Source organism: Notothenia rossii (assembly GCF_949606895.1).
Source record: "Notothenia rossii genome assembly, chromosome: 9".
NCBI lineage: Eukaryota > Metazoa > Chordata > Actinopteri > Perciformes > Nototheniidae > Notothenia > Notothenia rossii.
Window position 1 is genome coordinate 26,200,604 of NC_136907.1, and position 23,495 is coordinate 26,224,098.

At 42.1% G+C, this 23,495-nt stretch overlaps 2 protein-coding genes across 12 annotated transcripts in view; one reads left to right on the forward strand and one right to left on the reverse strand.

The window, feature by feature from the left end:
- LOC307019675 (seizure protein 6 homolog) overlaps positions 1-23,495 on the reverse strand; it is a 145,474-nt gene that overhangs the window by 44,742 nt on the left and 77,237 nt on the right. The window lies entirely within an intron of this gene.
- LOC307019673 (uncharacterized protein) lies at positions 1,747-22,439 on the forward strand. Of its 10 annotated transcripts, none has more exons than XM_079650707.1 (8): positions 1,747-1,875; positions 1,970-2,044; positions 2,212-2,286; positions 2,937-3,011; positions 3,091-3,187; positions 3,561-3,690; positions 22,156-22,213; positions 22,305-22,439. In XM_079650707.1, exons 1-6 carry the CDS (start codon positions 1,810-1,812, stop codon positions 3,587-3,589), a joined length of 417 nt encoding a protein of 138 aa, XP_079506833.1. In that variant the 5' UTR covers positions 1,747-1,809; the 3' UTR covers positions 3,590-3,690; positions 22,156-22,213; positions 22,305-22,439. The 10 variants fall into 10 exon arrangements, with proteins under 10 accessions (XP_079506833.1, XP_079506835.1, XP_079506834.1 ...); XM_079650709.1 differs by having other exon boundaries at positions 3,118-3,187; XM_079650708.1 differs by lacking the exon at positions 3,561-3,690.

The window sequence follows — 23,495 nt, forward strand, 5'->3', positions numbered from 1 at the left end:
CGCCACGTCCACACAGCAGCTTTGAAAAAATCTTGAAAATCTTGGAGGTCGGTGTGTCTGAAAGCTTGGGGATTCTTTGCGAGCAACGCGACCAACCAATCACATGAATCTCCCGCCCCGACATACAAAGCAATAGCAATGTTAAAACGAAGTAAACTGGATATAAACTCCCCAAACAGGCGAAAACCTACCAGTTTCACCCACTGTCTCTGCCACCTCCCTCCATGCCTGGTTTCTCCGGTTTGTATCCCGGTAAATAGAACTGGTCGTAAAGAACCGGGTGATTTGCTACCGTAATTTCTCGTTTGGAATATGAGGAAATGAACTGCGGTATGTCTCTCCCAGTTTACACGTGGTTTGATTGGCTAGCGCTTGTACTGTCAGATTTGCACAAACGGGATTTGATTGGCTGACGCTTCCAGCTCAGCTTCAAAAGTTGAACATTGCTCAACTTTTGAATCCTGAAAATCCTGAAAATCCTGGAAATCTTTGCTTTGCTTCCCCACAATGCAGTTCGGCGAAAAGCGAGGCAAAGTGACGTAACCCCCATTCAAAGTCAATGGGCAGAGAAGCGTTGTAAGCGTTGTAAGATGTTAAAGCTGCTGTGTGGACGTACCACTGTACATAACCAATTTATATGAATTCAAAAATATAATGTTATTTAAAATGTTCTCTTTGATGCTTTGGTCCTTTCTTTGTTCTTTTCCAGAAAGTAGAGATAGCGACAAAGGAAACTCTCTAGAGAATAAAGTATTTCATTCTTAATTTCAGTGAAAAAGTTCCTATATTTCATTTTACTTTGATTGTGATTGTCCTTCATGCTAAATTAACCAAAAGTTATCAGTAAACATCACATAGGTGTGTATGGCATTGTTTTCTTTCCAGGGCCGTATTCACCATATACATTGGGGGGGGGGGGGGGGGGGGACATCCCCCCCAATATTCAGATACACTCAAAATGTCCCCACCAATAAATAGCAAAAAAAAAAAAATTAATTAAAATAAAATTGCTATTCTATGAATTCTTTATTTTTGTTTAATTGTATACTTGAAAATCTATATTTTCTGTTATTGTGAACTTCACCAAAATGATATTTCTTTTCATATGTAAATTGGTTCCTTATTTTGTACCCGGGGGTGTATTTCGCTGTTGCACGTCTGAGTCCACCTTCAGTTAGCTTGATGCTCCAAGCAGGTCAGTCGTGTTTTAATTTGCCCTCCATCAGTTCTGGTATCTTTTCTAGTTAGCCCTAAAGTAATCTATATTATTTTATTTCGTAATGGTAATGTTAATGAACCCTCCGGTTTAGCTTCTTTCTGTAAGTAACTTGTAGTTCTGATGTTAAAACCGAACTTTTCAGGAATAGTAGCTAACTAGCTGTGGGCTAGCTGGTTTCAGTTGTTAGCCAGGGTTTGGCGGGCTAGTGTCAGCTATGTGGAAAATGACGATGTCGTTTTGGATGTAATCCAATAGATATTTATTCATGTGGATTATTTCTATTTTATTTTGTAATTTGTAGGGTGTGGAAAGATTTAAAACGTTGATGTGTGACACCTATGGAATACCAAAGGTGCCAGAATTAATTAATTAATAAATACTCTACAATTATTATGAAATAGTATTTCATAATTGTCAGAAGCATTTAAAAGATACTCACACGCAGGAGGTTTGCAGTGTGCATCATAGCTTGTGCTGGGTTTAGAACGCTCAGAATTGCTAATAAACATGTTTAATGATCTTATATCCAGCGCTGCTGACCCGTATTCATCGCATCAGCAACTGCAGATCGCAGAGGTCAAGCTGTAAGCATGAGCAAGAGGAAGGGTGGCAGTGACATTAGACAGTTTTTTGGGCAGCCTCAGAAAAGAAAAAAAGTAAGTTAAGAGCAGTGAGAAAGTGAGTATTGTTACCAGTCAGATAGCTTGTTTACTGATAATATTTCTTCCATGTTCACTCTGGTGTGTTCAGAGTAAAGAGAGAGAGGGAGAAAGAGAATGTGAGCATGGCGACCAGACAGGGAGAGTGTGCGCTGGTGACATGGAGGTAAGTCAGAAAGGAGCTATATTGATGGTTAAGACAGAATAATGACAACATAGCAGTCTAATGTTAATGTACAGACTCCTGTGTCCCCCCATGTATAATGTGTATCAACAGTCTTTCTAGTCAATAATTTACTTATATTTCTTCCATGTTCACTCTGGTGTGTTTAGAGTAAAGAGAGAGAGGGAGAGAGAGAATGTGAGCATGGCGACCAGACAGGGAGAGTGTGCGCTGGTGACATGGAGGTAAGCCAAAAGGAGCTATATTAATGGTTAAGACAGAATAATGTCAACATAGCAGTCTAAATGTTAAAGGGGACCTATCATGCAAAATGCACCTTTGTACGTCTTTTAAACATGAATATGTGTCCCCGGTGCGTCAGGGAACTCACCAAGAGTCAGAAAACACAACCCTCTCTATTTTTCTCCATGCCCAAATCTCTAAAAAAGGGGCTGCAACGGATCTGAAAAAAACGGATCCAGATTGAGCACCGTCCTGACGTCGCTACGGCTATTGGGCCAACTCCACCAATCAGGAGGAGACAGCCACTTGCTTTGCCTTTCTAAAGCGCTGGAGAAGCTGTAGAAGCTGTAGTACATTTAAAAGGCCAAAAATATGGTGCTGTTCTCATTGAATCCAAAATGTCAGGCTCAGTGTTGATTTGAGCGAAATGAGGAATGGCTAAAATGCATGATCTGTTTTTTTTGTTTTGTTTTTTAAAGTATAAATATGCCTTATATAGGTATGGTCCTACACTATATTATTCAAATATATCATGATAGGTCCACTTTAATGTACAGACTCCTGTGTCCCCCCATATGTATAATGTGTATCAACAGTCTTTCTAGTCAATAGTTTACTGATATTTCTTCCATGTTCACTCTGGTGTGTTCAGAGTAAAGAGAGAGACGGAGAGAGAGAATGTGAGCATGTCGACCAGACAGGGAGAGTGTGCGCTGGTGACATGGAGGTAAGTCAGAAAGGAGCTATATTGATGGTTAAGACAGAATAATGACAACATAGCAGTCTAATGTTAATGTTAATTTAAGATGAGATCTTCCTCATATGTATTTCAGATAATACCATCAAGCAGGGAGAGTGAGTTTGACAATGAGAGAGAGAGCAGCCAGGCAGGCGAAAATGAAGGTACAGTAAAGGAAGGGGAGGAGATTGGACTTTGCCCAAATCATCCAAATGTGAAAGTCATACCCAGTCAAACCCTATCAAATAGAATACTCTACTTTACGGAGAAGTGGTTTGAAGATCATACATGGCTCCATTACAGCCCCTCTGTAAAAGGGGTCCTCTGTTTCTATTGTGCTAAATACTTTGCAGCACAATAGTCTAAGCTTGCGTCAAAAGCAGATTCAGCGTTTGTGAAGACTGGTTATAACAATTGGAAGAAGGCACTGGAGAAATGTAGTGTGCATAAACACAGCCAGTGTCACAAATTAGCTGTGATGACTAGGATTCAGGAGCCAGAGCCTGCTAATGTGCAACTTTCATGTGTGCTTGAAAGACGGCAGCAACAAGCAAGAAGAAATCTGATGAAGATTGTTGAGGGTGTGAGGTACTTGGCGCGGCAAGGTCTGGCTTTTCGAGGCGATCAGAAGGAGAGTGGGAATTTAAGCCAGCTTCTAAAGTACAAGGTAACGGGTGATGCAGAACAATTGACTATATCTTCGCTTCTAAAAATGGTTAAATGAATAATATTTTTTCTCAAAGCAATGATAAACCTGTGAGTTGGATGTAGAAAAAGTCAGAATCAATATAGATGTTTTTAAAGTAAATTCAGTTTGAACTTAGTAAAAAAATGTAAATGATAGTGTCCGTGCAAAAAATAAACCATCAATTATTTTGAAAACCACCCTTGAATGATGGGATGGTAGACTAAAAGCTTTAGGAATCCAAACTATAACATATAATAAGTACCCTGTATCAAGATTGATGCAAAACAAGTATTTCCAAGGCACACCTTTATATGATCATTATAGTTATACAAAATAAGAGAATAACAGAATAACAGGTATGAAATCATTCCAACTCATACTACAGTTTAAAAAGGGAGTGATTTGTAAAATATGCATAAAGAAAAAGTAAATCTGTTCAGTTCTGTTTCACATGGGTGTTGTTGAGAAGTATCAATAGATTTAGTCCCTAATGTTGCTCTCAAAGTGCACCAGATTGATGCTTTTAACACCCACCGTCAAATTGTCCCACCCACATTGAGGATGCTTCTCAGTTTCGTGACTATTGTTGTGTTTTGCCCCCACGGGCAGGGGCATGGGGTTTAACAGGTTTTAAAGTATCCAATGTGGGCGACTGTGGCTGCGAGGGAGTGGGTTCGATCCCAGCCCATGCAGTCAACATGTCGATGTATCCTTGGGCAATATACTTAACCCTGAGTTGCTCCCGATGGCATGGCCAACGGTGTGTGAATGTGTATGAATGTTAGGTCCTAGAGTAAGGTACACTGCTCTGTATGGATGGGTGAATGACATGTAGTATGTAAAGCGCTTTGAGGGGTCTTAAAGACTGGATAAAGCTCTATATAAGTACAGTCCATTTAGTGATTTTTTATGTATTTTCCTTTAGAATGGCAGGAAATTAGTATTCAAATTTGTATTGAATTTTTGGTCCCCCCCAATGTTGACTCCATGAATACGGCCCTGGTTCTTTCTAATGCATGGTACGCACTTTGATATTGCAACAACAGATATGATCATATCCGGCTAGACAGGTAGTTGGTCTTTCACCTCTAGGTTTACATACACCAGGGATGCTCATGAAGGACAGGTGAGCAGATGGTGGACAGTGAGCACTCGGAGTGATAGATAGTTTGTCCCCACAGGGCCCTATCATCTGTCATCCACCCTGGGACCTGTCAGTGCAGCCAGCAACAGCTGTCCTGCCTCAATTATGAATCATTGGCCATGTCAGGAGAAATCACACTACCTTATCCTCACCAGTGCTGGAGCCAAATCCCCAGAGGGCCTCTTTCTTTCAGTCTATCACTCACACACACATACATACATACATACACACACACAGAAACGCGTGCATGTTCCTCTGGACTGTAATGAGAGCGGGCTTAATGTAACTCCGAGCTGGAACCTTGCCTCAGCAGACATATTTGTGAGACCGGGGATTTGGCTGACCAAGCACACTTCTGCAGCAACCACAACATTATCAGAGGATGCCATCTAAACACTGTGCTGTTCCATTTTCAAAAATTGTGTTGAGAGAGATTATGTATTTGTCTGGGTTTTCTTTTATCCAGGTTATTAAAATAAACTAAATGATACAATCGTTAAATGTCTTTAAGTGCTCTTTCAAATACCAATAATCTACCTTTAAGCATACATCTTTCCATTCAATATAATATTTCATGAGCACCATCAAACTGAGAGGACTAAAGGGGGGAGGGTCATCTCTCTCCTGTAGTCACTGTCGCTCCAATCAAACCACTATAATGAACAAACCAAACTGCAAGGCCAAGAATACAGCTGACAGGCCACCGCAGCTCTCTGAATACAAAAGGTGGGGAGAAATCTCAAAAATAAAGGTTTGAAAGGATATTAATATTTGCAGAAGTGAACCTTGATCTTGCTGTTTTTACCGGGATGTGTTTTAAAGCAGGGAGCTTCCAGGGTGCTGCAGTGTATGAGAGTGAACAGTGAGCAGAGGGGGAGTTTCATCTTATCGCATTCAAACAGAAAGCAAAGCATGGCTTTCATCTGTTACTATTGAATCAATTCTCATATATCTGACCATCCACATTACCAAGAGTAGAGGGAAAACTATAGTTTGACCATGTTTGGTCGATGTGTAAAATGTTGCCCGAATTTTAAAATGTATATCTGTGTGTTAACCCTCCGGTATCACTGTGGACGTTTTTGTCCATATGGGTCATTTTTCACTTTTCATTTTGCAATAACTTTGGTTGTGTTGGTGCAAATGGCCTGATTTTTTGTAACAAGGCTATTTTCTCGATCTATTTTGGAATTCCAATTTCAATTTTTCAAATCGGTCTTTAATTCACTGTGTAACAAATCGACTACGCAAATTAGTCATTCGAGACAAAAATGTCCACTGCAAAAACTAATCTAAAATGACAACAGATTAATAATTTTTTTAAATCCACCAAAATAAATGTTGTTGTTAATCTTTAACATATCCAAGACTGTGATAAAAAAAAAAAAAAAAGCCGTCCCCCCCAACATTCATTATATGGAAAACAACTGCCTTTTTTTGCATGTTTTTCATAGAAAACGCAAATTCATGTTTTCAAACTGGCAGTTCAAGGGTTAAAATCCTGAACATAATTTAACATTTGGTATTTTTGGTCAGGACTGAAGTTGATTGAAAGATTTAACCCCAAAAAGTTTTAAAAAATATTAATCTGTTGTCATTTTAGAGCAGTTTTTGGAAGTGGACATTTTTGTCCCGAATGACTAATATGTAACTTTTTTGTTCAATCTGATTTTGTGCAAAAACTAATAATGCAAAAAAATCTATTTTGCTGCTAATCTTTGACATATGCAAGACTGTGATAAAAAAAAAAAGCCGACCCCTCCAACATTTATTATATGGAAAATAACTGCCTTTTTGTGCATGTTTTTCATAGAAAACGCAAATTCATGTTTTCAAACTGGCAGTTCAAGGGTTAAAATCCTGAACATAATTTAACATTTGGTATTTTTGATCAGGACTGAAGTTGATTGAAACATTTAACCCCAAAAAGTTTGAAAAAATATGAATCTGTTGTCATTTTAGAGCAGTTTTTGGAAGTGGACATTTTTGTCCCGAATGACTAATATGTAACTTTTTTGTTCAATCTGATTTTGTGCAAAAACTAATAATGCAAAAAAATCCATTTGCTTCTAATCTTTGACATATCCAATACTGTTATAAAAAAAAAGAGCCAGTCACCAGATATGTATTTTTTGGAAAATAACTAATTTTCTCTGTTTTCATCATGAAAAAAAGCAGCGGTTTCATGTATTCAAAATGGCATTTAAAGGGTTAAAATCCTGAAAATGATTACATTTTTGTTATTTTCTATTAGGGCAGAAGTTGCTTTAAAGATTGAACCCAAAAAAGTTGTGAAAAAAACCTTTTAATATAATGTTTTTATCAAAGTCTTTTGCAGTGGACATTTTTGTCTCGAATGACTAATTTGCGTAGTCCAATCGAATGATACTGAAGGGTTAAGTGTATTACTTTTCTAAAAACTTACATCAGAACAGTGTATTGGACAAGTACTGTCTTTGATGTAAATTCCATTGAAATATACAAATGCAATTGTCTGAAGTATGGAGCTATTTCAGGGTCATAAGTTTTGATCATTCAAAAAAATACAATACAATACAAGTTCAAGTTTTCATCCTGAACTTTGAAAAATACAATGATGTATTCAAAATAAAATAAGTATTTTAAATCATTTTTCAGGTTGAATATTATTTTTGATTCAGTTCATCAATTCTTTTGAATAAAATATTTATTTTCAGATTTCAATTTTATACATATTTTGATATTTGAATCCTTATTTTTTTCAGTTGCAGATGTTTCGTTTTCAGATTCAAAACAATTATTTTTTCAGTTTCAAATCTTGTTCTTTCAGGTTTCACATTGCTTTTCACCTTCAGATCGTTTTTCACTTTCAGATCTTTTTTTTTCGCTTTCAAACTTTTGGCCCTGATGTTGCTTGGGGGGGGCGGGGCGGGGCTTACCAAAGAGTAGTTGGGCATCCTGAGTGACAGGCCTCCCTCTATCATGTTGCCTTCATGGAGTTTAGTAATAGGTAGCGCGGGATATATAACTCAATACTTTCTATACACAATACTCCCGTGATTGGTGGTAAACAAAACATACCAGCGTCAAAGTTCCCTAAAGTGAGCTGTTGAGCATCGTAGTTGGCAACAATCAAGTTATAAGAGCAATAAACTGTGCTAGAATGTGAAATTACCATAGTGTGGTGACCACCTATTTATACACTGGGTTCATAATTCAAACTGGGAACTACAGTGGCGGCTATTGTTCCCGCACGGACATGTTATGTGTTGCCTATATATGGTGTGTGCCCTCTTGGCTCTTTCTCTTTTCGACCCGGGCTGCGGCCCGACAACATGTCCTATTCTGCTCTCTATTAAAGTACCCTTTCACATCTCCATTGCACCGCCTCCGACTCCATGTCCTCGGCACTACACTGGTGACCCTGATACGTCTTGGGAAGTTTCCGGGACGGAGCCGAACACGGCAAAAGGAACTCAAGTTCCTTTCTCGAAATGCTGGGGTTTGATTGGAGACGTCCGTGGCTGCCACCGGCACGCGGACTGAGGCTCGATGCGTGCTCCGCAGAAGGCTGGGGACGTTGCTCGCCGTTCCCGCATCGGCTTTCTATACAACGGGAGGACGATGCACGACCTGCTGGGTCGACCAGCAACCCCATTGCTACCTCGTGGGTTTGTTCTTCGGGGCGTGCGGCTGCACATCCCGGCTGCTAACCACGTGGGGCTAACGACGGCTAGCAGCCACCCATGGCTGCCAGTTAGCGGCTAACCACGTGGGGCTAACGACGGCTAGCAGCTATCCATGGCTGCTAGCTGGCGGCTAACGGCTAGTGCTAACGGCTAGTGCTAACGGCTATTGCTAACGGCTAGTGCTAACGGCTATCAGCCCTTTTGAGTTTTCTGGTGCCGGAGAGGAGGTTCGACCAGCCGGTTGAACTCATGTAAAGGACACTCTCACCTTTTTCACCACATCGACGGCGGTTCCAGACACCACTCACGTTTTCATGGATGCCTGGGTGGTGCACTCCTGGACCCCGTCTCGCCTCAACAGTTCCGGACGTCGCCCATGCTCCATCGGCCCATGGGTGGCGCGCTCCGGGACCCTGTCTGGCCTCTCGTCTGTCCACGGCTCCTTCCTCCCGGGATACTGCTCCTGCCTCCTCGGGTTACCTCAAGGCTTGCTGAGGACTTCGTGCCCGCCGCCGCGGCACTTCTGCCTGCGGCCGGGTTGCTCTGCTGCTTCCCGGGGGCGCCTCAGCGCCTGCTGAGGACTTCATGCCCGCCGCCGCGGCACGTCTGCCTGCAGCCGGGTTGCTCTCCTGCTTCCCGGGGACGCCTTAGCGCCTGCTGAGGACTTCATGCCCGCCGCCGCGGCAAGTCTGCCTGCGGCCGGGTTGCTCTCCTGCTTCCCGGGGACGCCTCAGCGCCTGCTGAGGACTTCATGCCCGCCGCCGCGGCACGTCTGCCTGCGGCACGTCTGCCTGCGGCACGTCTGCCTGCGGCCGGGTTGCGCTTTTTCCTGTTGGGTTCTCCGCGACACCTACTGGGGCCCCCTTACGACGGCCCGCCCCCGGTGGGGGTTCCCTCGCCCTTGTTAGGGCCCCTACCCTCTCCTCTCCATGGCCCGGTCCTCACCTGCGACCCCACCCTCCTCGGCCCTTGTGGTGCTTCCTAGACGGACGTGGGGATATATTTTTTTGCCATGTTTGAATTCTGGGGAGGCTTGTGTGGTGACCACCTATTTATACACTGGGTTCATAATTCAAACTGGGAACTACAGTGGCGGCTATTGTTCCCGCACGGACATGTTATGTGTTGCCCATATATGGTGTGTGCCCTCTTGGCTCTTTCTCTTGTCGACCCGGGCTGCGACCCGACAACATGTCCTATTCTGCTCTCTATTAAAGTACCCTTTCACATCTCCATTGCACCGCCTCCGACTCCATGTCCTCGGCACTACAATAGACTGTATATATAAAGGAAATTACGTATCCGCAATCAAGCGTTGTCCTTCCCCACTTCCACGTAGCTCCATGAACGCAGCATAGTATTGGCTTGGTTTTTGCTATCAGAATCAGAATACCTTTATTAGTCCCACAGGGGATACATTTACATTGTAAATCTACTAGGGGCTGTGCTGGTTGTATAGTCTGACCGCTGCAGGAAGGAAGAACCTGCGGTATCTCTCCGTGAGACAGCGGGGGATGTGCGTCAGGTCCATCAGAACAACCTGCTGGCTCGTTGCGGATACGTAATTTCACATTCTAGCACAGTTTATTGCGCTTATACCTTGATTGTTGCCAACTACGATGCTCAACAGCTAGCTTAACGGAACTTTGAAGCTGGTATCAGTTGTGTAACATCCATGAAGGCAACATGACAGAGGGAGGCCTGTCACTCAGGATGCCAAACTATAAATATTATAATATTCCTATATATAGTATTGGTAATAAGTGGTCTTCGTAATCTTTGTTCCTGAAGTGATGTAGTAGCAAATCATTTTATAATCTATGTTTGAATCGAATATTACAAGACTGTTTTAATTTAAAGGGGCCATATTACACTTTTTCTTGTTTTCCCTTTCCTTTCCTCGGATTTTCCTAGGTTTTTGTGGTCCCCCCCCCTGCCTGAAACGCCTCCATTGTAGTCCATTGTTTACTTCCGCTACATAGTGACATCACTATGACACTGTGCTTCTATTGGCCAATCAGAGCAGATCGGGGTCTCATTTACGACAGAGGGTGAAAAGAGGTGCTGCAACACAGGCAGTATAAGAAAAATAAAACACTTTTTGAACAATAAAGCATATAAACATGTCACAGTAGAGACACATAATACAATTGTGAACATTTACATGAGAGGGCCCCTTTATTAATTTCAACAATATGATCAAGCTCTAGTCTAGATGTTACTCATCTAAAGTGTTTTTCAGCTGCCAACGTACTGTGTATTTGTAGTAGTTTTAGAAAAGTAGAAGCCACAGAGTGTAAACAGCGTAAACACAATCAGTCCATATTGATTTGAAAGAGGAACAGCCAATGGGGAAACAGCAACACCCTCAGGGACTTTTTTTTTTCCGGGTTTGGTCTTAACTAAATGAGCTCAAGGCAAAAATATCTGTACCATGCAGTTAGGGTCTTGCTTTCAACTTAAAAATAAATAAGAAATAGAGAGGGCAAGGAAAACATTTCTCCTGGTGCTTTGAGGTAAACGATCTGTCAAACTAATTAGCCTTTTTAAACATGGCATGTAATCTTTATTCACTCACTTATTCATGTTTTCCATAAGCACACAGAATGAGTTAACTGTCCGCAGAGACTGGCTCTCGCTGATAATTTGCTGTTGGAAACATCTGGTGGTGCTCTGCCATAGACATTTACACTGACTCACAGGAGTCATTGCTGATGCAGAAATGAGCAGTATGTAATCAAAATGATTCCACTATACATGGAAATGAAATGCCCCTGCTGCTGGGGGCAATAAATCAACACCCATTGGACTCTGCTGCAGTGTCATCTTTACTATGGCTTATGCAGAGGAGTACACTGCTTGTGTACCCACTTTAATTCACCGCCGTATCTAAGGCTCACATTTGAATAATCTTGGTACACCTCACACGGTTGGTGTTTCTGTGTATCTCCTGATAAATTCATACAAAAAGAGAATCCATCCAATGTTCATTATATGGAAAATGTAATCTTAATTGAACATTCACCTCTATATAAAACAGCCAAGGCCATTTCTTGTTTGCCCTGCTGTCAAAACAATGGACCCTTATCAATCAGCGAAGGCAGAATGTTAATGAGAATGTGCCGGAGCTGGTGGCTAAATACAATACTCGCTTCAACTCACTGGCCCTCCAGGAGCTACGTTCTCTTAGATTTCGAATTCCAAACCAAAAAATATGAGAAATCATTCCCCAACACACTTTATAAACCATCCACAACTGCTCTACATGTTGTCAATGCGTAATCCCACCGGATCATTCATTGAAAGCTAATTTATATTTCGCATAGGTAACACCCTCTTAACACTAAGGGCACAAAAACAATAGCACATGACCAATAATTGTAGAAATACCACTAATGTAATCAGTAAGAAGATCGTCAGCAGTAGTAATGTTGGGTTACTGTTAAGTAAGCAGAGTGTCAGTAATGGTGTTCCCGGTAAATCAAAACGCAAATAAGAGCAGTATGTAAGCTGAACGCAATATCATCCAATGTTTTTTTATATACCTTATATTCAACAGTTGAGCAATAGCTTTTATTTAGTCCACAATTCAAATTATCTTTATAATGACTCTAAAACATACCATACAAATTCATAACTGAAAAATCATGCATATTTTAAAATCCTTGAATCTAAGTCTTGTGTTCCCTTGCATTGGATAAGCAATTTGTAGTGTGAAAACTACATTTTTCTAAGTACAGACAACATTTTAAAAATGTAGGATACAAACAACATTAAAAGGCAATTTCTTCTTATATGGCTTGTCACATTTGTCACATTTGTATATAACATTTATGCTCCTGAGACCCTCAAGACTCCAAAGTGACCATCTTCTCAAAGAACATTGTGCTACCCTCCAGTAAAGCAGCCTTAACACCCTCAGCATTTGAAACAGTCTCTTGCTCTCTGATCAATCAGCCTCTGAGGCGCCTCCTGGGCCTTGACATCCCCGTTTATTTGCTGCAGTGTGCATAGATTTAAATACATGCATTGCTAATTACTCTTCATTCTTCATGTTACTCCTCTGGCATGCATCTTAACTCTCTGAGCCTCATCATGACACTGAGAGAGTCGGAGAGTTTTCTGGCAGACAGAGTTTTTTCTCTTCGTGACAGCTAGCTGGGTGGAGGAGCAATTAGTGTCACCTGAAAGCATTCCTCCCAGGATGACTAGGCCCCATGAAAACTCATCTCCGAAAAGCCCTGACACCCTAAAAAGCTCATCAAGATCAAACTGGCCTTCTTTACGTCCTGCCTGACTCCCCCAAGGCACAACGTGATGAAGGCTTCCCTCTGCCTCATCTCATATTGGTTAAAGGCAGAAAGCTCGTCTTGGCCTCCATTACTCAGTCAGGCTCAGTTTCTCCGCGACACATCTGCCACGTGGTGCCTTGTTTGTGCTGCTAGGAAACTACAAAACATGCACCACCTTGTTAGAAACCCACTTTTTGCATATCAGAGGAGACGGATGGAGGATTATAGGATCCATTGTATTACCAGGGGTGAAATATTGGCAATGAAAGTGTTGGTCAGAAATGTCATAAGACCTTTGATGAGAACTCTAGCAGTCAGTGAACACCAACAAAAGCAATGTAATTCCTTCCCCAATCAGTTACACTCAGCATGGGTCAATGCCATGTGTATTTGGCTTCTTTTGTAAGAAATACTGGAATTAAAATGAGCGGGCAAGGATCAATACAGCAATTCACCCAGCAAAGAAAGGAGGCTGAGTGTCAAGTATTTCTGCTGCTTATTAACATGACTATTGATTGGAGTCAGAGGAGCGTGGTCATGGAGGCAGCATCAAATACCGATCGTTAACCTTCAAGTCGGGGCAGGCCATTAACAATTGGCATGCTCTGTAACATCTCACTCCTTAAAGGGGCCTTCCACTGGCCAGCCACCTCGACTTTACTTTATCCCCGGCTTAGAATAAAACTCATTAGCACATGCAGCCTCGACCTCATTAGAGTTTTTGGTTGTTAAGTTTTCTTTAGTTTTGTTTGTTTGAAACAATATTCACTCATTTGAGGATGAATAACTTGGAGGCCATTAATTCCCCGAATGAGATTCAAGGCGTTAGTTTGTTTCTATATTCAATTAAAGCTTATAAACATCAAAGCAAAATATGGGTTTCTTTTCACTTGATCCTCACTTACATCAATAAGAAAAATAATTTAGCTACAAAAGTGTAAAGTAAATGTGTCTGACCCTTCACCCTTCAGCATCTGTACGATATAATCCAAACTTCATACTAACTCAATTTTAAATTCCACTCCGGCACATTTTGTTCTGAGGAAAAATAATATTTGCAGTATGCATGGTGCCGATCACAGGCTAGGTGGACAAATCCACTGTTGACAAATTAGATGCTAACTACAGCGTCCTTAGTTGAAAGTAGCCTTGTTTAATGTTTGGAAAAAATCAACATGCACAGCTTATAATGAATGTGATGACGAGCAACCAATCACAGCCGGAATATATCTTTCCTGTCTTCCGTAAAATCAGTCTTCGGATTGCTTTAGTGCAGGGCCAAATGTACCATCACAGGGCTAAAGATCTGTGCAATTTTTCCACATGATCAAATTATCATCTGGAGATGAGTATCAGTGTCCGACGCATGCACATACACTCACATAGACCAATTAACAACCGTCTTTGGGCAATCGGAAAAGTGCTGTATGAATATCATGTATTATAATATAATAAAGGTTAATCTTCATCTTAAAAACACGGAGCTGAGCAGGACAGAGGGGACACACATCTCCACAGTTACATCACTTTCAAAACTAGCCACAACTGTGCGTGTGTACATCCAGGAATGCATACATCATAGGTGCGCTCCGGTACTTATACAAATGGCACTACACCCCTGTGTAAACTTAACTGTGTCAAATCTGTGGCCATTTACAAAGTGCAATATAAGTCCACTTAATGCAGGATGGAGGGAAGGAGAGAGGTCAAACTAACACATGGCTTTCAACTAGGAGACGGTTCTGTCTTGTAAGAAAACTAAATTCAACAAATTAGACCTTTCTTTTGTGGCATGACTTATGTATTCAACTAATGGAAGTTACTTATCTGTTTGTTTCTTCAGAACACGAAAGGTTATTTGAACAGACAGCATGGACTAAACAAGCAGAAACACTATTTCCTGTTAATGTGGAAGTTTACATTATGGATGTAATAAGAAGAAACGGTGTATTTTCAAATATACTTCCGTATTTACAGGAAAGACACAAGGTATTTTATCATACATTTTGAACAATCTATACCTTTAATACGGAAGTTTATATACAAATAGTTTGCATCTAATCAATTGAAAATGTACCTTTCCTGTGAATACTAAAGTATGTTTTGAAAAGATGCTATGCATATAACAAGAGGGATCAAATTAACAGGCCACCGTTACAAAAACTGGCACCAAAGGGCTACCTCATCGTCATGTTTCAAAGTGTGTAGGGCAATGGACAAAGCCGTCAGTATTTGATCAGTTGTGATGTGTTTGTCCTTTTCATTTGTTCACAGGTTCTCCACAAGAACTGAATCTGACTGAGACAAATAGGAAAACTGATAAATGAGAGCCAGAAGGAAATAGAAAAATGAGGATGCAAGATAGAAATAGAAAAAATGAGGGTGCACGAGTTGGGAGAGGAATGGAGAAGAGTGAAAAAAGACATATACAATATTGACCTCACAAATCTCTCCCTCCATGTTTTTGAATGATGCTGCTTTGAAGCTCTCAGAAAATGGAACTCTCCCCCAATCAGCCTTTTGTGGCGGTGGGAGAAATTGGACATGTCTGCGCTCACAACCCTTGAAATGTATCAACCACTCTCAGTCCTCCCCACACAATACATTCTATTTTAGCATCGATGCGGGGATGTGGCCACCATGAAACAGAGGTGGAACTACCTGTGCTGAGCCTCACATGGAAACTACTTGAGACCCAGGCTGGTAGATCAGTGAGCGGAGGAGACGGTGAAATCCGAATGGGACAGATGGCCTGGAGAGAGCTGATAGCTAGCTAATCCAGCAGTTTTATTTGATTAAATAAAAAAAAGATTGTAAGTACTTTAATGCCCCGGCCCAGTTCTGTAAAACCTCCATCTGTCCTCTACTAAAACCTTATTGCAGAAGTGACAGTCGAGAGGAGGAGGAGAGAGATTTAGAGGAAATAAATAAGACGTGTTTAAGATTTCGCCAAGTCCCTGGTAAGAAATTTGTATTTAAAGATCTTGTCAAACCTGCTAAAAACTACACCAAACATGCATTAATAATAATTCCTCACACGCAAACTAACTTAAGAGAGGGTGTGCTTGCTCCTCTATATATTTCTTAATTTTAACCTGCCTAAACCATATTTAAATGTCATCCCAGCTAGCGGGGAACATTCTCACAACTTTGGCTAACGTTACCCACAGGTTCTAATAATGTTTTAAAGAAACGTTTTAATCTGATGTTCAAATAACCTTTATAGGATGTTTATTATTTCAAATAATGTTCCTATAAGGTTTAAAGTTAACTAAGAGATAACGTTTTAACTGCAACATTCAGAGGATGTTTTGAGGATTTTATTAAGGCCTGAGATGACAGAAAGTTTTTTATAAAACGTTCCTTTAATGTGATATGATAACAAAAGAAGAACATTTTCAAAGCAACATTCAGAAAATGTTTTCAGGATGTTATTGAGGCCTGAGATGACAGAACGTTTTTTATAAAATGTTCCTTTAATGTGAAATGTTAACAAAGGTGGAACGTTTTGCCTGCAACATTCTAAGGATGTTATTGGACGTTGTTGATTTAACACAGTACAGATGTTCTTTTATAAAACATTCCCTCAATGTTACATGATAACAAAAGAGGAACTTTTTCAAAGCAACATTTGGATAAAGTTTTCAGGAGGTTATTCTTTTTTTATAAAACGTTCCTGTGATGGCAAATATTAACACGGTCATGGTCAACGTCCAGCAAACAATGTGGGCTTCGTAAATAATTGGACAGCCTTCTGGGGAAAACCTGGTCTGATTAAGAGAGACGGCATTCATCCTACTTTGGAAGGTGCAAATCTCATTTCGGCAAACATTTCAGGGCTTTGTGGACTTAATCCAGGGGTGGGGAACCTTTTTCCTCTCAAGGGCCATTTCAATTTTTACAACATCCTCCGAGGGCCGTACAAATTATTGACCTCTGCTTAAAAATACTAAAATCACAGCCATCATCATTTCACCTTTCTTTCATGCTGTGCAAAGAAGAAGCAACCTCTTAATCCAGATATTTTACCATGACACGGTTGTGGCATGACCACCAAAACAGAAAGATATGGACAAAAGATGTGTGCAAATGTATTTAGTTTCCTATCCATGTGAACAGGATTTAAGTGTGGGGGGGGGGGGACCTAACCTCCTCTAGGGGGATCGGGGGGCATGCTCCCCCGGGGAGATTTGTTTTTAAAATGTTGAAGTTAAAAACATCAATCTGGTGCACTTTGAGAGCAACATGAAGAGATCTATGGATACATCTCTCAACACCCATATGAAACAGAACTGTAAGCAGATTTCTTTTTCTTTACGGATATTTTACAAATCACTCTCCTTTCAAACTGTATTCTTGTTTATTAATAACAACTTTTTTTTTTACTGTCATATAGTATGTTATACCTGTTTACTTTATTCTCTTATTTTTGTATAACTATAATGATCGTATAAAGATGTGCCTTTACCTCACTGGTTGTAGAAAAAGCTTGTTATATTCGTTAGCATAGCTAGCTAACCAGATGCTAATAACAACAAAGTTATTGACTGTATGATCAGTATGACAGATGAACAGATCGCCACTGGGCTTACAACTAAAGACACAGCCACGCAAAAACTGCTGCATGTGCTTATGGGTACTGCAATTTGTGAAAGTTCCGGAGCGACGTTCTGGTGCTCTCCGGCAGAACTGCACCCCTGTAAGACGAGATATATACCACGTGATGACCAGGTGATGACACGTTAGGCTCGTGTTGTGTTCAAGGACCCTGACCTTGGCCAGGAAAAACAGGCACTCGCTTGTTTAATTTTTTGGGGGTCTAGATTTCTTTAATTGTTTTCTTTTTTGCGTGTGTTTATAAATTACCTCGAGGGCCGCACCAATTGGTCTCGCGGGCCGTATACGGCCCCCCGGGGGCCGGAGGTTCCCCACCCCTGAGACAAACTGGAGTTGAGACCAGGAGGCGGAGTCGCAGTCTTACACGCTTCTCTGCGCTCTCTCCTAGGCAGTCATCCATAAGAATCCCGAACCCAATAAAATACCCAATATTAACGGTGTGTGTGTCTGCCCAAGGACAATTAAGGTAAAACCTAATAGAGGTGTCATACATAATAACCTAATAAAAGTAAATGTAACAACTATTACAGTGCATCAAAACAGGAAGATTAAATGTGGTCTCTTAAACATAAAATCTCTAGCATCTAAAGCAATATTGGTAAATGATTTAATATCAGATTATAATATTGATATATGCTGTCTCACTGAAACTTGGTTGAGACATGAAGAATATGTCAGCATAAATGAGGCCACTCCACCCAGCCATATCAATACTCATACTGCCCGAGGCACGGGCCGAGGAGGTGGAGTTGCAGCAATCTTTGACTCAAGTTTACTTATCAATACTAAACAAAAATTAAATTATACCTCCTTTGAAAGCCTCGTTTTTAGTCTTACGCATCCGACCTGGAAAACTTTGCAGCCAATCTTATTTGTTACAGTGTACCGTGCACCAGGTCCTTATTCAGAATTCTTATCAGAATTCTCTTGAGTTTTTATCAGCTTTGGTACTACTAGATACTAGATTTGAGGGCTCTGAACAAATACCTAAAAAGATACAAATTCAGAATGCTCACTCACACATCTCTGCTGCGTCTCGTGTGACTGGTTTACATCAGTCGACCTGAAAGATGCGTATTTCCACATCCCAGTATATTACCCACACAGGAAATATCTGAGGTTCGCATTTCAGGGTGTCTGTTACGAATACAGAGTACTTCCCTTCGGTCTGTCTCTCAGTCCAAGAGTGTTTGTACGATGTACGGAAGCCGCAATAGCCCCGTTAAGACAACAGGGTATTCGCCGGGTAACCTACCTAGACGACTGGCTGCTTCTCGCACAGTCGGAACAGGAGGCTATTACGCAGACAAATGTCCTCGTAAAGCAGCTGCTCAATCTAGGTTTCATAATAAACACAGAAGATAGCATGTTGTGCCCGGCACAGACTGTACTCTTCCTGGGTTTACACCTGAACTCGGTGCCCTTTACCGCCTGTCAGCGGAAAGAGTGAAAGCTTTCAGAGCTTGTCTCGCTCATTTCCAGCTGCGCAAACATGTTCTTTTCAGATCATGCCTGCGGTTACTGGGGCTCATGGCCTCAGCCATCCTGGTCGTATGACTGGGACGCTTACACATGAGGGAGTTTCAGCGCTGGGTAGCCGCTCTAAAACTAAACCCCGCGCGTCATGGCGCGCGGAGAGTGATGGTTACTGTGAAATGCGTAATGGCACTGCGCCACTGGCTGCACCCGACTTTTCTAGTACGGGGCGTGCCTATGGGTGCTGTTCTTTCACGGAAGGTGGTCACCACCGACGCATGTCTGACAGGCTGGGGAGGTATTTACGAAGGTCGTCCGGTGAGGGGTCTCTGGAGCAGAGACCTCCAGCGGGCGCACATAAATTACCTGGAGCTTTTAGCGGTGTTCCTCACCCTAAAACGCTTTCTGCCTTTTCACAGAGGACACCATGTCCTCGTGAGGACGGACAATACGACCACAATATCGTATATAAACCGACAAGGGGGTTTGCACTCTCCAGTTACACATGCTGGCATGCAAACTGATCTTGTGGAGCTGCGGCCGTCTCCTCTCTCTGAGAGCGACGCACGTACCGGCTGTAATGAACCTCGGGGCAGACCTGCTGTCCAGAGGTGTACCACTATATGCAGACTGGACTCTACATCCAATGGTTGTGAGTCAGCTGTGGGTGCGTTACGGCCGAGCCGCGGTAAATCTGTTCGCATCAAAAGAAAATGCTCACTGTCAGCTTTTCTTTTCAATGCGCGATCAAAACGCACCATTAGGCGTGGATGCGCTCGCGCACATTTGGCCTCCGGTCCTCCTGTACGCGTTTCCACCCCTGGCGCTGATTCCCCCAACTCTGGCCAGAGTGAGGGAACAGCGCCACACAATGATCCTGATAGCTCCGCACTGGCCTGCAATGTACTGGCTGGCGGAGATCTATCAGCTGCTGTGCGGTCAGCCGTGGCAGCTCCCCCTACGCAGAGACATACTGTCTCAGGCGGGGGGGACGATCTTTCACCCACACCCGGAGCGCATGGCCCTATGGGCCGGGCCCGTGAGTGGTACAATCTGGATACAGTGGGTCTCCCGCAGAAGGTGATAAACACTATTCAGAGTGCAAGAGCTTCCTCCACCAGGTCTCTTTATGAATGTAAGTGGAGGGTGTTTGAGGAATGGGGCCTTCAAAAAGGGCACACCTCTTTTCAATGCCCTGTGGGAGTGATTTTATCATTTCTACAGGACCTAATTGAAAAACACAGAGCTTTCTCCACGATCAAAGTCTACCTGGCTGCTATTGCTGCATGACATGTGGGCTTTGAGGGTAAGACGGCTAGCCAACATCCTTTGGTCTGCCGTTTTATGAAGGGAGCTCGCAGGCTCCTTCCTGTTTCCAGGTCACTGGTGCCCTTATGGGACTTGACAGTGGTTTTAGATGGGCTCACTCGAACCCCATTTGAACCCCTGGAAGAAGCTGACATGAAGCACCTGTCACTCAAGACAGTGCTGTTACTGGCCCTGGCATCCGCCAAGCGAGTCACTGACATTCATACGCTATCTGTACATCCTTCATGCACTCAGTTCGCCCCAGGGCAAACGAGAGTGTTGCTGAAGCCCAACCCTGCCTTTATACCTAAGGTGGTTGGTTCATGTACCCCAATTGACATTGAGGCATTTCTTCTGCCGCTGTGTCCCTCCGGGGAACAGCAGCCGAATTTGCTATGTCCAGTCCGTGCTTTACGCACTTATATGGACAGATCAAAAGAGTTTCGTCATAATGACCAACTCTTTGTGTCCTGGGCTAACCCTCAGAAGCGCAAGCCTGTTACTAAGCAACGGCTCTCTCACTGGATTGTGGAGGCAATTGCTTTGGCTTACGCAAGTCAGGGTCTGCAGGCACCTTCGGGTTTGCGTGCTCATTCGACTCGTGGTCTGGCTACATCCTGGGCTTTGTTCAAGGCTGTCTCCATCCAAGACATTTGTGCAGCAGCGAGCTGGTCCTCGCCGCTCACTTTTGTCCGCTTTTACAGGCTTGACGTCTCTGCTCCCAGTGTGGCCCGAGCAGTGCTGGGCACCCTGTTGAGTCAGAGCTCTACCTGTTAAGTTCTGGTTGGTTTGGTGATTTTCGAGATAAGCGCGTCTGGCAATACGGGAGCTACAATATCCCATAGTGAGACATCGAACGGAGTGTTATGAATGAGAACTATAGGTTACTTACGTAACCCCAGTTCTCAGAGTAGCATGAAGTGAGATGTCTCACCAGATGGCCCTCATTGCTATGGTAAAGCGAGAAGAGGTGCTTATTTTGAATGACGCATGCGACGTAGCGCAAGCTACTTATAGGGGGTGGATTCCTTGACGCTGACGTCAAGATCACCTGCCAATCAGGATTGGCGTAATGAGATTGATGCTTCTGTTTGCTCCGCGGATGAGGCTGTTTGCTCCGCGGATGAGGCGCATCCCATAGTGAGACATCTCACTTCATGTTACTCTGAGAACTGGGGTTACGTAAGTAACCTATAGTTTTATTTTGTTTCCCAGAATGTTCTTCTGAATGGTAGGATAACGTTCTTCAAAAACATTCTTGAAATGTTTGGTGATAACCTTCTTAAGATGTTTTTGATAATCTTCGTAAGATGTTTTTGATTGAACATTGTGAGAACATTATGCCCTACTGTTCTTAAAACGTTTTCAGCGGGACGTTTTATTTTAGTTCCCAGAATGTTCTTCTGAAAGGTAGGATAACGTTCTCTAAAAACATTATTTACATTTTTGGTGATACATTTCTTAAGATGTATGAGCGCATTGAGACAATGAATAGGACGTATAAAAACGAATTTGCATGCAAATATTCACTCACATGCACTTATAATCACACTAAGGTATGTAGGCCCACAGTATTCATAATATCGTATGTGTAAAATATCAGAAAATAATCACACTTTTTTTCTGACTATAAAGGTTGTGTCTCGTATGTAGGTTCTAACTGCTAGATAAGCTGTCTGGCCGTGTGTGGTTTGTGAGGGCTGCGTATAAACAGTGTCCGCTGTTTATGCATATTGGATAAAAATCGTTATTGCACACTTTAGATTTGAGACCGACAGACATATAGAAGAACGGACCGACTGTCACTGCCCGTCCCTGAAACCCCTGTTAGTGTTTTTATGTGTTTATTTCTACTGTGTGTCTCTCTCTCTGCCTGCTGGTCTGCTCTACACGGCTGGGAGCAATCTCCAATCAACCACACCTGCAACCTGCTCATCAGCCACACTATGAAAGCCTGCAGCCTGCACTCATTCCCTGCCGGATTGTTGCCATGAACGGTTTGTTGCGTGCCGCTTTAGCTTTTTGCCAGCATATTCTTTGACAACTTTGTCTGCTTTTGCCTCACACTCATTTGTATGTCTCTCCCAGGAGGAATCCAAGGCCTTCCACACCCCCAAGACCAGGCAGGCCTCTCTACCCACCCTGGAACAACTGTTTCCCACTGCTGCCATAACCAACCTCCACTCCCAGCTCCCCTTTTCTAATAAACCAATGTTACTTTCACCAGCTGATTCCGAGTCTGATTCTGGGTCCCCTCCACTACATGTGACACAGACAGTGACTTGTGCTGGCTGCTGGTCGCATTTGAAAATAAAGACTTCTGATAAATTGGAATGATAAAGCACGTTATTCTACTCTAAAATAATAACATTCTGGCAATAATAACATTCTGGCAACATAAAAAAATCTAACTTGCAACTGAAAACGTTTTAAGAATAGTAGAGCATAATGTTCGAACAATGTTATCAAAAACATCTTAAGAAGGTTATCACCAAACATTTTAAGAATGTTTTTAGAGAAACGTTATCCTACCTTTCAGAAGAACATTCTGGTAACCAAAAGAAAACTTCCCGCTGAAAACATTCCTAGAACAGTGAATGGTAACATTCTCATAATGTTTTTAGAACCAAACATTTCTGGCTGGGATAACTGAGTAAAGTAAGCCTTCCTTCATAATACAGGCTTTAAAGTTTAAAGTGATTCAACTTAATATAACATAACAATAAAAAAAAGAAAAGCTAAATGACTAATGTTTAATCTTAAGGTAATACTATTGAAGACAATAATAATCACATTTAAATCTTTTATATCACTTACTGAGTGAATTAACTCAATCATGATTGTTGTTTAACATATTTGTAACCCCTTTTTTAATACATATTCAGCATGTACTATTAGTTTATGGGCCTAAGGTCGGCGCCACATTAGCCTTCTTATATTTGTGCAATTATTTTGCAAATAAATTGTAATGCAGACAGGATCAGCAGATGGGGCAATGCATTATCTGCCGTTAGTTGTGTCAGAGGGGTTGAACAGTCAGGCCGAGGGCAGTAAACTATCCTGATACGTGTTTTATCCTCCCTCCCCTGCAAACTGCCAGGCTGCTGAAAGGACTATTGACTTACCGCAGGAAAGGTCTGATCTTGCTTATTATCCCACACCAATCTATCTGATGTGTTTAACGCTTGTGGAAATCAGAAGGAGTGCTCTGTGTCTGACATAAACGGGTAGTCCAAATCAACATAAATATTTATTATGCGGTGACCTCATCCATCCTTC